This window comes from Oryzias latipes, chromosome 1, assembly GCF_002234675.1.
Source record: "Oryzias latipes chromosome 1, ASM223467v1".
Classification (NCBI taxonomy): Eukaryota; Metazoa; Chordata; class Actinopteri; order Beloniformes; family Adrianichthyidae; genus Oryzias; species Oryzias latipes.
Window position 1 is genome coordinate 5,015,112 of NC_019859.2, and position 15,191 is coordinate 5,030,302.

Consider the following 15,191-nt stretch of genomic DNA (forward strand, 5'->3'; position numbering starts at 1 on the left):
ATTTTATACGAATCAACCGCAACTAAAGGATGACATTTGTATGTTTTCAAATTCAGGTCATGCTTAGAAAAATCACAAAGTGGTGTTTGACATGACACCATCCTGATCCACTCAACAGGCCAAGAAGGACAGATCTACCATTTCTGTTTCACAAATGTGTATATATATATGTATGAGTATAAGTGTCTTGGAGTCTTGTTCGGGGAACCGGAGCCTGAGATCTACAGACTGATTGGGCAGCACGCGTTGTTAAGCGGTCGCTGTACTGAAAAGTTGGTGCTAAGAGAGAGTTGAGTCAGAAAGTGAAGGTCGATCTTCGTTCCAATACTCACCTGTGGTCATCTGGATCATGATCGAGAACGAAGTCCCGCATACAAGCGTCCGAATTGAGTTTCTTTTGTAGGGTAGCTAGGCACCAAACCACTTCAACTAGAAAATAGATGAATGGATGGATCTGAAGGCTATTATAAAGTTTATGCAAAAAGAAAAACAAAAACAACACAGCACATATATGTATTTGAGCATCTGTGACAACTTTTATTTTTTCCTAAAGTTTGAAAAAATGGTCTTTGATTAAGAAGAAAAAATGAATCATTTTTTTTATACTTATCAGTCCAAACTAAGAAAGACTTCCTTCTGTATGCACAGCTAGCACTCGGGACACCTTCCAGAGCGCTTCCTGGTGCTGTGGGAACTCCTGACACGCGTTGCTCAAGATGCTGCTGACGTCCCGCACAGCCGCCATCTGATCCCGCAGAACGGCCTCCACTGTTTGGCTGGAGGATGAAGCTTTGTAGGTTCCCTCAGACACCAGCTGCAGCTTCTTGTTCCGACTCTGCAGAACAACTAAGCGAGCCGAGCTCTGCAGAAAGATCAGAACAGACACTGACTTTGTGCCAAGAACGGACAGTTGCAAATGTGGACAATTTTCCGGGTAATATGGAAACAAAGCTGAAAAGAATCATGTCAAAAGGAACCAAGAAAAATACTTTACAAAAAACACAAACAGAGAAAATGAAAAGATTTTAACTTTAAACGCTGCAAAACAAAACAATTATTCAGTCTTTCAAATAATCAGAATCTACCTGAAATAAATAAAATAATTCACTTTTATTAAAGGAAAGACGTGTATTTTTGTCAGACTATTTCAGTCAGTTTTAGCTGTCGAACAAAGAGTCTCACATTTAACTTTTAAAGTTTTAGTGGGTATATTTAGCAACTGTGAGCTTCCTTGTTTGTGTAAAACAGGTCATTAGTCTTCCACCCCCATGCTTTTCTGTTGTCATGGGGGGGTCTGATCTGACCTCTGTTTTTAACCTAAATCCACATTCTGACTAAGCGTGTTAGCTAAGGCCCAGTCAGAAAAAAAAAACTGTTTTTTTAGGAACCCCAAAGCTGAATATGAAAGTCAGAGAAATGACCCCACCCCATGTAAAAAAAAGGGGGGGGGGGGATAAGGGGGTATCAACACTTGAACACAACCAAGGTTTTGTTGACCTTTAAACCTTTGAAAGATGCTGCCATCTTAAATTTAAAAACAATTACTTTCAGGAGCTTCTAGAAATATAAAAACCTGCCAGGGATTTTTCACCTCCTAACTCCTCGAGCATCACTGGGAAAAAATGTTGGTCTTAAAGTTTGTAGATTTTGAATGGCGGTAGGGTGAAGACCTCACAAAATGGCCATTTCCCTGTTGCTCACACATACCTGAATACTGTTGAAATTGAATACAAGAATCGTTGACTCAAGCTGAGCAGAACTATATAATATATGATGACTACATTAGAAATGTGGACGCGGTTAACAAAAAAACGGTTGCCAGGGAAATCCAAAAATATACTTTCACAGATTCTTCTAAAAAGGACGCATACCTGTTGGTCACTCCCAGGTGACCAGAAAAGGAACTGGTTGCTATGGAGATAAAAACCAACAGAAACTGCGCCATTTTGAAACAAGTGTATATTTTCGAGAATTGACCATGTGCAGCTCTGACCAGGCTGGCAGGGGCAGAGAAGGTGAGTGAGGGGTGTGTAACAGCCGCTAAGCCAGTGAGGGAGAGTTAAAGGGGGGTGGTGACGCCTGCAGGCTAAAAAACACCACTCGTGGCTTTATTTTTTGTAAATTCCCTGTCATGAAAACTCCAAATGCTAACTGAGACTTGCAGGTTTGTCGCTTGTTGCAATCGTGCTCTACAGAGCTGGAGGGGAACTTGCTGGGACCGCCTCTCAGGAGAGAAAAGGACCATCTTTTTTTTGGGTTAACCTTTGGTGAAAGTAGCAGGTGGGTTATATCGTGGAGGGGATTCGTACCCTGTCTTTGGTGTCCCGGATGTTCACCATCTCAGAGTCCAGCATGTTGCCGGTGGACAGCAGTTCTGATAGCTGCAGCCTCTCCTGCACAAGTCCGTCAGTCAGGCTGACCTGGTTCTCCTGCAGCTCTCTGACCGTGTGCTCAAACTCCACCAGATGCTGAGGACACAAACGTGAAGAAATCCCATTCCCACCTCTACAGGTGTGTGCAGACCACGCCTCGTACCTTTTGTGCTTCCTGGCACTTGGAGCGCAGGAATTTGATGGAGCGCTGGAGCTCGCCTTCGGTGTTCTGTTTGGGTGGGGCGTGGGCCACGGCCTCCCTGCGCCGGACGATGCTCTCCCTTTTGTCTACGATGGCCTCACTTTCTCTTATCAGACGCTCTTGCTGCTTCCTCAGCTGGGTGGCTCGTAGCTGCACATACGTGATGCAGAGACATAAAACAAAGCTCCACAAATCTGAGTTTAGGAAAGGACTTCTTCATTCCCCCGCAGTCACCTGACTGTCAATGAAACCATCTTCCATCCAGCCTATCCCAGCTGTCTCTGCTGCTAACTCACTGACTCACCCTTGAAAGCAAACAGAGCCATCAGAGTTTCTGACTAATGCATTCTAATTGTTGCAATGCTCAATCCATTAAATCTACTCAGACTTTGTTTTAAAGTCACTTAGCACACTTATGTTCATTTCCGGTGACGCCCTATAGTTGAAGAAGCTCTTAGTAATCCAGCAAACAAACCAGAAATACTTGTGATTGTTGCTCTTGAGCAAACTGTCATCATCCATTGTTTTAATTTAGGAAACTATTTAGCTGAACAAAGAAAATGTTCCTTTAACTCCTGGAAAAAAAAGGACAAATAAAAATAAAACAGTCCAATAAATCAGAAACATCTGGGCACATTTACCTCCAGATGGTGGATGTCGTCTTTGGTCTTTTGGATTTCGTCATCCTTCATCAGCAATTCCAGAGCCGTACGGGTCTCTTTTAAAATCTGGGTTTTCTTATCCCACAGTAAAATGCGCCGCCTGCAGGTCACATCGTGTAAAAACAGCCAGACTTTTAACAAAATATTCAACTTCCAGCTTGAGTGTTTGCATAACTTTGATGAACTCTCTAGAGTTCACAACACTGAGGTTGTTATGAAGGTAAAACACAAAGAAAATCTGTGACTGACTCGGCCTCCAGCAGACTGTTGATCAGCATTTGGGTTTCCTCCTGCGCCTCCTCAAGCATCGTCTGCGTGGTGATAGACTCCCGCTCTGCTTCCTGGAAACATGGTTTGGTTGAAATCATGGTCTGTTTTGAAACCACAGACAAAGAGTGAAAGCAGGCAGGTCAGACCCTCAGCGCGTGGATGAAGTCGGCCTCCATCAGAGTGTTCTCGTACTCCACGGCCTGGCTGAGGTGTTGGTTTCGGCCCAGCAGGCAGATGAGGCTCAGGAGGTCCCTCCTCAGAGAGTTCAGGTGCTCCTCCTGCTCTGCCACCTCTCGTTCAGCGACGTTCACCTGACCTGACGGCACCACAGTCAGAGCTTTTCCCATTAGAGCAAAATGATGTGATGACCACTTTCTGACACACAGCAATGGAAAACAAATCCATCTGTTATGAATCAAAGGACTAGAGCCACAAACAAGTCCAGCCATCTTGGTCACATTTCTGCTGAAACCTTAGAGGAAAAAGTAAACAAACTGCTTTAAGCTCCGTTTGGAGCAAAAACACTGAAAGCAGACGTGACCGAATTGACTTTACGCTTTAGAAATAAGGAGTGGTTTGTTTTCTTGGACAAGCAAATGGTTTTACATCAACAATGTCTTTTGTCAGACTAAGCAATGAACTTTGTAGCGTTTGGAACAAGTGCTATTCTGCTAGATACACATGGAGAAAGGGATGAATTTAAGTTTTACATGAATGCCAAACAGCAAAAATAAAAAGATCTAAATACCATGACATTTTGAGTCAAAACAAACCAATACTATCCACTAGAAAAGGTCATTTACATCTGGTTTGTCCAGTAAATGAAAAGAAAAACTTGATTTGATGACAGGAGTCTGGAAACTATCAGAGAAGATGAGAAAGCTTCCGGTTTAGCCTCTGGAGCTGATTAAAATAGGTGTTTAGTTTATAGATTTCTCCATTTTTTCACATTTATTTTGTATAAATTTTAATGGTATAAATCCTAACCTGCCAAGTGGGGGATACTGGACCTTAAAAGGCAGAAAATTGTTTCATGAATCAATAATTTTCTCATGTAGCCGTGTTTATTTTTAGTTTCTTTTTTAATCTTTTAAGAAAAAGCCTAAAGCAACAATAATGTGCAACTGTTTTTCATAACTTTCATGACTGCCTCTTATCCAGGACTCCCTTGGAAAAGAGGTTTTTAATCTCAATGGGACTTTCCCGGTTAAATAAAAGTTAAATAAAAATAAATAAAACTAACTAACAAAACAGCAGAGAGCATAAACTAAGTTTGCAAACAAATCTATTGCGGTATGTCCCATGCTTTTTGGGGGGTTTCAAGCTAAAGTTGTTGCACTCGTTGCTCCTTGACACTTGTGCGTCAGAGTGTGAGTGTGCTTCCATACTCTGTAAGCGAATCCTCCTCTGCTCCAGGCCCGTCTGCTCTGTCTGCAGCTTGCGGATCTCCCTGGCTTTGGCGTCGTTCTCCTGGATCATCTCCAGGAACGTGCTCTGCTGCTTCATCCAGAGCTGCTGTTCCTTCTGGATGTGTGCTGCAATCGTCTCAATCTCAGACTGGACGTCTTTGATCTTCACTTGCAGAGGACTAAGATCTTCACGCTACGGAACCACACAAACCACGTTTTAAGTCCAGTTTCCAAATCCTGAGTGTGGGTGCAGCGTATTTTACCTCCGTGTTGAGCATGATCTGAGCTATCTTCTTGTTGCAGTGATTGACTGCAGCCCAGTTTTGCTCGATGTCTTGAAGAAGTGACGACAGCTTGGCTTGGTTTAAAGTTAGTGTCTTGTTGTAATCTGCTATCTTGTCATTGAGAGCCTTCTGGGTGAAGGCCAGGCTGGTCAGATGTTCCTCCAAGTTCTGGCTCTCCAATCTCACCGCCAGCAACTCATTCTCCAGCAGATGCACCTGATGCATCTGAGACAGGAGCAATAAGGTCAAAACTAAGGTTGGTTTTCGTAAATCTACAAATGCACTACTCAAAAAATTCAAATACATGAAAATGTGTGGATATTGTTCTTGTTAGAATATTGGAAATTGGGAGTGCATTCATTGTTTATGTTTGAATCATGCAGAGTAAAAACTAATGAAAAAATCTGAATCATTTATTATCTCTAAGTGCAACAAGGTTCAAGGAATAGATATGTGCTTCTCTTTTGGGAACAAACTTTGAAATTGTTTGGATAAAAATCTTAATGTTCCACTCAAATCATCTTTTTCATCTGTTTTAAAAACGTTCCCAGTGGTCTTTTGATTATTTACATGACATTTTTAGCCAAAATGTAAAAAAACAGTGTCTCATTTTAGACATTTTTATTTTGTCTCCACACTTTGGATTGTCGTTAGGAAACATAAAAATATGTAGTTAAATTTCTTTTTATTTTTGCTGTTAAAAAAAAGACAAAAATGATAAGTTTATTAGCAGTTTCAGGCTCATTGTGGAAATAATATATAATATATTTAAAAACAAAGCTGGGTTTGTGCTAAAAGGATGGATTTCAAATGTTGGCTTAAAAGTGGTTTTAAAGAGAAACTATTAGAACATATTGTAGTGTAGTAAAACACTCAGAAGGGGATTTCATTTTATAGAGAGCAAAGAAACAAAGGTAAAGTAACAACATTGCTTATGAAGCCAAACAGGAAACTGCTTTTAATGACAGATCACTTCCTCTTGTCTTTATTACTTTTAATCAGTTTTCAAAATGGCTCTTCTGTTTTTTTAACTGGCGATATATTTTATCACTTTCATTTCCTGAGTTTTTCAGACTATTTTCTATGAACAAACGCAGATCTCACCGATATGTGAAAGATGATCGATGATGAAACACGAATCTTCTTTTAATCAAATGGGACCATTTTATTCAATGTCATCGTTTTCCAGGGTAATTTATCACTTCATGTTTTAATTCAGACCTGCTTTCATGGCCACATTAATCAGCTCACTAGATCTTTACTCATTATTAATGTTAGAGTTTCAGAGAGTTTGCTGTTGTATTAGAATGAATGACTGAGGATCCAAGAAACCTGCTCTTATTTTGAAATGTATCCGGAAGAAAAGGTTGCAAAGTTGCTCATCAGGTTCCTCCAAACCGTAAAAACAGTCCTGAAGTAGAGCAACCTTAACATGAACTCACTGAAAACTATACAACAAAGAAACTAAAAGAAAATTGAACCCAATTTACCAATTAGACACAGACAAAACAGGATTTCTCTGTTTAGTGTTTCCTACACGAAAAAACAAAATTATATTGAAAGGTTCCAACTGGTGCATTTTATCATACCTTACACATTGCTGTTAAATTATAAATAAACTTCTTTAATTATAAAAATGCTATTTAGAAACAATGAAACGTGTTCCCAGCTGCCTTTAAATGTTGATATTTTAAAGCAGTTGATGAGTAAGTTAAACTTGGACCGATAAAGTTTTAATAACTTCAAGCATGTATCATGAGCCAGCTTATGGTAACAATTTGCAGTGTATGTAAATGAGTCCATTTATGACTAGGATCAATATAATATCATGGAGATAGCATCATTTTCCCTATCTTTCTTTTTTTTTTTTATCCCATTCATGGATCATTATCTTGAAAATTGATATATTTATGTTTTTTATTGTGTTTTTCTTTTATTTTCTTAGCTTGAAATGGACCAAACCAAAGTGTGTCAAATAAAAGACAGAACTCACTCTAAGAGCTGTAGATTACATTTAAAATAATAAACTGATTATTTTGTTTTGAGGCTTGTTTCTGAATCCAGCTGTGTGTAAACATGTTTCAGTTTAACCGCACAAACAAGTCAGGTCTTTGATTGTGAAGACAGATGGGGTGAAAACAGCGGCAGTTCTTTCCTGCTGCATGTTTTAGGCTGATTAAACGTCTGAAACTTAATTGATCCAAGAAATAACAGACTGGTTTGGATGCAGAATTATTGTGGAACTTTCCAGACATTTGTTGGATTAAAAAAACAAGTTATCAGTTGAGTTTGGTAAATGCTAAAATGCGTGTACTCATATAGCGCTTTTCTACCTTCTTGGAAGGCCCAAAGCGCTTTACAGTCACAGTCCCATCCACCAATTTATACATTTGTAGGAAAACTTAAATGATCTCCAATGGTTTTACCTTAAAAAAAAAGCTATGTCTGATTATTTGGGTCCTTGTATCCATGAAGACTTTTACCTTTTCTTTCTTCAGGGCTGTCATCTTGGTATTGAGCTGCTGGTAGTGCTTTGCAGTTCTGTCGTTTGTGAGCTTCTGCTGCATTTTAGTCGTGACTTTGTCCTCCAGCTCCAGACGGAGAGCGCTCTGCTTCTCCAGCTGCTTCCTCTGTTCACTCAGTTCACTCTCATATAGATGACTTTCCTTGGATGATAAAGAGACAGAGGTGAAGGCCGGAGGACGGCGCTCACATGGGAAAACGGTGACACCCATGGATAGAGGAGGCGGCGTTTGCTTCTACCTTTGTGAGGATGTCAAGGGTCCGGGTGGTCTCGTCAAGGGTGCGCAGGCAGGCGCTGTAGTGGGCCTGAATGGCCTCTTTTTGAGCTCGCTTCTGACTGATCTGTTTCTCAGAAGTGGTGCAGTCTATTTCAAACCAGTTCAGCTGCATGGTCAGCTTCTCGTTCTTCTCCTGCTCTTCACTGTTGGACTTCTTGTAACCTTCCATTTCTCTCTTCATCACTATCACCTCGTTCTTGACCGAACTAAAAAGCAAAGCAGCAAAGACGTGTAAACTATCTTTAAACACATCCACAGGCACAACCCGAGTCACTGAGTCCCAATGACACAGAAAAGCACGACCAATCGAGTCCATGTCATCCTAGGATTCTGCTCCCAAAAGTCCTGAGGCTCTTTGTGGGGCTCTCACCGCGCTGCCTCCTGCATGGCGCAGAGGGCCTCGCTCTGTCTCATGATGGTCCTGAGGCTGCTGTTCCACTGCTGCAGCAGCTGCTTGTGCTTTATCAGCAGCAGCTCCATGTCTGCCTCTGCCTGCACACACACACAGACTTCAGAGGAAATCAACTGCCTAAACTAGGTGACTTTTTACACGTTTAGGTCTGTCCCTATTCAGATTTACAGAAAATGGTCCAACTTTATGACAGAAATACATTTGACAAAAAGGACACTTTTCTCGTGTGGTTCAACAGAATGTCCATTAAAATGTAATGGGGTGATTTTTTATGAACCTCTTGGTTCTATATGTGGCAATGAAAGTTGGTCTTTGGATTGACCCTTACTGGGATCCTTACTAAACGACTGTCAAGAGTGGACAATTTTCTCAGCAAGGTAGAGGTTTGATTTAATCAAAGATGTTTGTGTGTTTGGAGCTGAAAATCTGGCTTCAACTTTATCCTTTTTTATGTCTAAAGCTGCTTCCTTTTTGTCAGTAAGACCAATGAATGTCTGTTTTCATGTGTTACTAAAAATAGTGAACAACATTTTGTGGTACAAGAGATAATAACCAACTAATTCTTAGTTTTTTCATCATAGAGGGATTTTTGGAAAATGTTTCCAATTAGGTTATGGCTAAGATATTAGCTTATTTGGTGCCGTAAAGCTCCTGAGCGACTAAAGGTTTATTGTTAAGATGCTTTTCAGGAAAACACTGAAATGTTTAAGTAAAAGAAGAAAAAATGAGTCAGAACGAATTTTTAGACTGAGCTGTTCCCTGCCGGAAACCAATTTTAAAGGAATACTGACTCGCTAATAAGAAAGGACGGATGCCGAAGACGTTTACACAGGACCAGTCTATTACTAAATCCTGTAACAATTTCAAGCAGATTGGTTCATCAAACTTAGATGTAAGATCTTCATATCACACTTTAGATTTATTTTTTTAAAAATGGCATAAGCAAAATAAAAGAAAACTTCAAGAAAGAAAGTTTTCCACTTAAATTTAACCCGGAAAACATTTTCTTGTTGAAGGCAGCTGTAAGGACTTCACCTGCGATTTTTTAAAAAGTCAGAAATTGTTTGATTTCTTGCTGCTGACCAGCCGTTACCTCACAGAGAGCCTCTCTGCCTGTCAGTGTCTCCTCTGCTTGAGCTTCCGTGTACAGCTGGTGCATGGTGTTGCGCTCCGTCAGTCTGAACATCTCCTTTGTCAGTCGATCTATATATAAATCCTATAGAGAAGAGAAGGGACACCAGCTGTTGAGTTAATCAAAATATTAAAAGGTCTCTCCTAATGCCGTCTTGCAGCCACCTGGTTCAGCAGCTCTTCTTCTGCATGAGCCTTCTTGGCTCCTGCTTTGTGTCTGACGTTGTTCATGGTCTTGACTTTGGAGTTCAGCTCCTCGCTGACTCTTTGAGTGAAAATGAGGTCCTGCATCGCTCTGTCTAACTCTGTCTGCAGTTTGGACACTGAGAGAAAACGAAGACGTGAATTAGAAGCAGAAAAACACAACAGCAACAGCAGACAAATCTGCTTTTATACAAGGAATCCTTTGCAAGGACAGTCGAACTGATCCTGATAGTTGTCCTGGGAAGCGATTGACCTAATGCCTTCACATGACACCAAATATGATGTGTTTCTTTAAAAAAAAAAAAAACGTTACAATGTAGATATCTAACCCTTGTGCTATCCTAGGCACTTTAACGTTGGGAGTTGGGTCGTCTAGACCCACTAGACAGTGCTCTCAACCTTTTTTTTCAATGATTTGTGATCTGGTGTCCATGGATTCCATGAAATCTTTCCACCTTTATCCACCTTTGTCATGGTAGGTAGAACACGTCGATGTAAAGGTGGGGTCATCTAAGATAGCTCAAGGGTTACAGTTTCTTTTTTTTCCACTAATCAGCGCATTTTCCAACAAATTAAAGAGATGAAACATGGATACACCTTTAACCGAGTGGGCAGCAACACTTTCTTGTGATCATTTCCCACCTTTGGCTGTGGCCTGACTGTTCAGGCCGCTCACATTTGAGTATCTACTCTCCGTCTCTTGAAGCTGATCTTGTGCCTGCAGTCGTCTGGCTTCAGCCTCGGCCCTCGCCTGGTGACCGGCTTCCAGCCTGTTCTGGCCCCGGGCCAGCTGCTCCTGGATCTTGTACATCTGAATGCAGACTTCATTTTTGCCGCTGTCCTGCTCCTTCTCAGCTGCCACCTAAAGAGATGCAAGAATTCAACCAGAGGCTCATCCGGTTTCCTTTTTTTAAATCATGCAATCTTTTCAGATTTGCTGTGATTATGCACATGAACATGGTTCCTGACCTTTTTTTTTCCCCTACCTGATGTTTTTAAAGCAACCAACCTTTTCATTGAGCGTCAAGTTGATTCTCTCCAGCTGATTTTGGAGTTGTCTGCTCAGAGCAGCTGCATATCTACTGATCAGAGGCTGCAAACAAATGACACAAAACGTCGACGACGGAGGCTTAGATTTATGAACTACATGTGTGTGTGTGTGACTCTTGAAAAAAAATCCAAATATGAACTACAGACGTGTTCGTAGTCGAGGATGATAAACTCCTCCTGTGGTGATTCAGAGTCCATCATGTCTTCTGATGTGTTAAGACCCGACAGGTGAGGTGAGAGAAGCGCAAGAGAAACATTTTCTTGAACTAAAAAAAAAAGAGAGAGACATTTGAAGGAATCATAGTATTTGTGAGATAATATTTTCTAATTCTTATGCTTGTTTAATACTTTTTTTAATGCTTTTTATTTTAAACGTATGTCTAATAAAGATGAACATTCTTAGTATTCAGGTTTGCTGTGATTCCTAAACTGAACTCAGGTGTGATGAATTTAACTGCCTGATTCACACACATGAAAACACACTAAAAGCTGCAACTGTTGTGCAACTCTTGCCTTCTGCATGCCGTTCACCTGCACAGGGTTCAGGGTCTGACTGAGGGACGAGCTCTTCCGGCTGGACTGCGCTAAAATCCTGTGAATCGACCATAAAAGCAGATCTTTCATGACGTTTCTTCAAATTTATTCTCGACAAAAGTCCCCCCCCCCCCTTTTTTTAAACACATATGATAAGAGACAAACTTGTTGGACATTTTGTTCGTCCCAAAAATGGAGAATTTCAAACACAAAAATAGTGTAGGCTAATGACCTCTGAAGACAGGGCAGCAGCCGCTCCATCGCCGCCTGATGGCTCAGGACCTTCGCCCTCCTCCCTTGTATTGGAGCTCTCCTCCATCAGCCTTAAAAGTTATTAAGAAGTCTAGAATAATTCACAGTTTCATGTTGCTGTTTTTATTTTTAGAAAACTTCACTTTTTTTTTAACAAAAAATGTTTAAAAAAATCTTCAGAGATCTACGGATAGCAACAGGAGCACAAATTGTACTAAACACATAAGTGACATAGTTTGAGTTTTCACACGATCTAACATTAGAGCTGTACCTTTCTGTGGAGCTGCTGTTTCCAAATCAATGGAGTGTCGTTACTAGGCAACCGCAAACTTCCTTTGGCGGAGTGATCTTTTCGCATAAAAAAAAATTATCAATTTTTGCTTGGCCAGAGATTTTTTTTAAGTGCAAATTAATCTTTGAAACCAAAATTCCGTATACATTTTGATTTTGTATGCGTTTGTATTATCGATAAAGGTTCGCATTGTTTTGGGGTCTCGCGTGCAACATGAAAATACTCGGTGGGCGCGCGCTGATTTAGACCGCAAGCCTTGAAGGATTTAGGGTTTTTTCCACTGTGTACAAACCATTAATGTTAGGATACACAAACAAATATATTTTCAAAGCCGTAGGAGGCAGCTGCACCGCCGTCAGATCTGGTTTCATGCGGTGTTCGAGGCGGACTGATACAACTGAAAGGAGTTGTGATGCGATTGGATTTTGCGCAGAAGTTTCTGGTTGATAGCTCCATTTTCAAAATAAAGCTCTTCAAGCTGCATTAACTCCAGGATTTTCCACGCCAAAAATATTTAACTTTGACTAATGTTTAAATATTTTTTTTTCAATGTTTGATCTATGATCAAGCTAACTAATAAAGTATACCACTCTGGTCATCTAGATTATGTCTCTTTCCTGTGTGTTTAGTTACAACCAAACATATACTATATAGGATCAGGTGAGACAATAAAAGCAACATTACCCTGCGCTTAAACTTTACAAAAGGTCGACAGTAAAGAGGACAACACCCGTCTGTACTGCGTTTGTCCAACTCAGCAGACACTCACAAAAACCCCAATCAAAACAGATCATTCAGAATCTTTAATAACAAGGCTAACAGGTTTATTGTGCTTTATAAATAAGGCAGGTTTATAATCACTGGATTTGGCCTTAAAATTATTAGAAAAAAAAATTCATTCAAAATGTACAGAAACAAATTATATTCTCCATATATCCGTCAAAAACAAAAACAAAACAGCTTCATTCTGGGTTAAGAAGCAGACAAAAAAACAACAACATGATCATCATCCACATTGGCATTAAGGAATACTTTACAAAATTAAACAAAGGCATAAAGGAAAGTAAGGTAATTATGCAGACAAAAATCAACTTTGTTACAGTGCTTTACTATAGCAAACCGATTAAAAAGGTAAGAATTCTGTAAACAAGAGAGATGTATGTAATTTAGTGAATGTTTTCCCACAATGCTTTAGGAATTCATTTGTGTACCTTCAGGCACAGGAGAACAATCCTGCACTCACAGACTTTGGCTAAGATTGGAAACATGGTTAAAAAGGTTCTTTTTAAACTAGAAAACCTGTAGACACGGCAGTACATGCCTGGCAATAGATGGTTTGTGTACCTCAACTTCAGATGCTCACCACATCAAGGCGTCTGTCCACCTACAGTATGGCATTTAGGGTCATTTTAAAGCACTAGCACATTTATGGTTTGTCGTCTGGACGAACTCCCGGGATCACCGTTAATGCCAGTAAAAGTGGCGCATTCCCCAAACACAGCACTCCCCCTCCCCTCATTGACACGCTGTGCTCATCACAGAAAAGGAAAATTGTACTGTGCAATCATTTGCAAACTCCAGTCAATCGTAGCTAAGAACTGCTTTCACACAACTGGATCAAAAACATCCATTCATACATTTGTTAAACATTTTTCCTTCTGCACACTCTGTTATGATCTCTACAAGCGCGTGTGCATCCTTCATTGCACTTACACGGTTTGTGCATTTGCTCCTTAATGTGGAAGTTCCACATTCATTAAACTCCATTTAGGATCATCCAATCAGTAACACAAAAACAAAAATAGCAAGGGGGAATGGTGCGTTTAAAGTCTGATCACAGCACAAAAAATACTGTTTCTGAACACCAGAATTAACCCAGAAAAGACTTTAAAAAAAAAGGAGATATCAAGCGCTTCAGCTCCTCCATCACATTCTGACTGTGCAGCATTAAAAGCAACTCAAACTGCAAAAATCAGGACGTTAAGCTCTTGCGTCATATGTTTTATGTCATCTGCAGACCATAAGGTATCTGGTGATTGCATCCACTTCTAACAACTTCACCTTCAAATATCTGTTGCTGTGCACGAAGGCGTTTATTGGTGTTGTAGTATTTAACATAGCAGCAAGCAGAAGTTTGTTTTAGTGTCTACTTGGTTGAGCAAACCTTTTTCCTGTAAAATTCATAGTTTAAGGTGTGAGGAAACTCCAGAGGAGACAGAGTTTGTGTTTTAGCGGAGTCAAAAGTAAAGACTTTGGTTCCAGATCCCGTTTTAAAACTTCATGAGAGTCAGGTAATACTGTAAACAATCTTCATGGCTGGCTGGAGTCGTCTCTCCCAGTTAGGAAAGGGGCGGGTCGGTTGAGGGGCCAACTAAGGGTCCGCCAGCTGTGCGTGGGTCCATGGCAGAGTGCATTATGGTCAGCCACACATCATCCATGTTTGGCATGACGAGGATTTTCTGAGAAAATAGAGGAAGTTGGTTATTAAAAGGCTTTTATGAACAAACTGCTGCGGAAAGGCACCAAGGACGTTAGTATCTGTCTTTCCGAATATGCTAGACGTCTTTAACTGGTATACATAACCAGTTTGGATGATGGAAATAGGTCTGCACAATGAATTGCAAATATATAGTTATCGCAGCATTAAGCTGTGCAATACGCACATCCCAACAGATGGTGAAAATTCCAATAAATGGTTTCCTTAAATGTTAAAAAACAATCTTATGGCAGCTTGAAGTATTAAACGAATCAAATCCATTTATGCATTTGACCAATCGGATGGACGCCTTCACGTTTTAGACCAATCAGATGAACGCCTTCACGTTTTAGATCAATCAGATGGACGCCTTCGCGTTTTAGACCAATCAGATGGACGCCTTCGCGTTTTAGACCAATCGGATGGACGCCTTCGCGTTTTAGACCAAACGGATGGACGCCTTCACGTTTTAGACCAATCAGATGGACGCCTTCACGTTTTAGACCAATTGAATGGATGCCTTCACGTTTTAGACCAATCGAATGGATGCCTTCACGTTTTAGACCAATTAGATGGACGCCTTCAAGTTTTAGAACAATTGAATGGACGCCTTCACGTTTTAGACCAATTAGATGGACGCCTTCACGTTTTAGACCAATGGGATGGAAGCCGTTGCGTTTCAGACCAATCGGATGGACGCTTTCGCGTTTTAGACCAATCGGATGGACGCCTTCAAGTTTTAGACCAATTGGATGGACGCCTTCGCGATTTAGACCAATTGGATGGACGCCTTCACGTTTTATACCAATTGAATGGACGCCTTCACGTTTTAGACCAATT

At 40.6% G+C, this 15,191-nt stretch overlaps 2 protein-coding genes across 6 annotated transcripts in view; both read right to left on the minus strand.

Annotated features, from left to right (window-relative positions):
* Window positions 1–531: 531 nt before the first annotated feature.
* ccdc40 (coiled-coil domain containing 40) lies at window positions 532–12,125 on the minus strand. 3 transcript variants are annotated; one of them, XM_020709457.2, is made up of 19 exons: window positions 11,855–12,107; window positions 11,564–11,654; window positions 11,329–11,389; window positions 10,945–11,063; window positions 10,757–10,840; window positions 10,390–10,609; window positions 9,709–9,866; window positions 9,506–9,628; window positions 8,371–8,492; window positions 7,963–8,206; window positions 7,683–7,865; window positions 5,179–5,424; window positions 4,895–5,108; window positions 3,653–3,822; window positions 3,486–3,577; window positions 3,216–3,336; window positions 2,536–2,724; window positions 2,310–2,468; window positions 532–862 (listed from the first exon to the last, which is right to left on the minus strand). In XM_020709457.2, the coding sequence occupies exons 2-19, from the start codon at window positions 11,648–11,650 to the stop codon at window positions 620–622; spliced, it is 2,835 nt and encodes a 944-aa protein (XP_020565116.1). In that variant the 5' UTR covers window positions 11,651–11,654; window positions 11,855–12,107; the 3' UTR covers window positions 532–619. The 3 variants fall into 3 exon arrangements, 2 of the variants coding, with proteins under 2 accessions (XP_020565116.1, XP_011483882.2); XM_011485580.3 differs by having other exon boundaries at window positions 11,311–11,389; window positions 11,855–12,106; XR_002291840.2 differs by lacking the exons at window positions 532–862; window positions 2,310–2,468 and adding an exon at window positions 2,809–2,879 and having other exon boundaries at window positions 2,631–2,724; window positions 11,311–11,389; window positions 11,855–12,125.
* A 538-nt stretch (window positions 12,126–12,663) lies between these two features.
* Window positions 12,664–15,191, minus strand: part of LOC101158917 (testis-expressed protein 2) — a 32,507-nt gene continuing 29,979 nt past the window's right edge. For all 3 annotated transcript variants that reach the window (XM_011485739.3, XM_011485645.3, XM_023954716.1), the window contains one exon: window positions 12,664–14,334. In XM_011485739.3, the coding sequence (XP_011484041.1) occupies window positions 14,215–14,334 (120 nt within the window). In that variant the 3' untranslated portion in view covers window positions 12,664–14,214. The remainder of the gene's footprint in view (window positions 14,335–15,191) is intronic.

Coding starts and splice junctions, on each gene's coding strand:
- ccdc40 (XM_011485580.3), bottom strand. CDS start 11,650: ATGGAGGAGAGCTCCAATACAAGGGAGGAGGGCGAAGGTCCTGAGCCA. Junction 11,064..11,310: donor AGGTGAACGGCATGCAGAAG/GCAAGAGTTGCA, acceptor TTTTTTTTTTAG/TTCAAGAAAATGTTTCTCTT. Junction 2,725..3,215: donor ACGACATCCACCATCTGGAG/GTAAATGTGCCC, acceptor ACGTATGTGCAG/CTACGAGCCACCCAGCTGAG.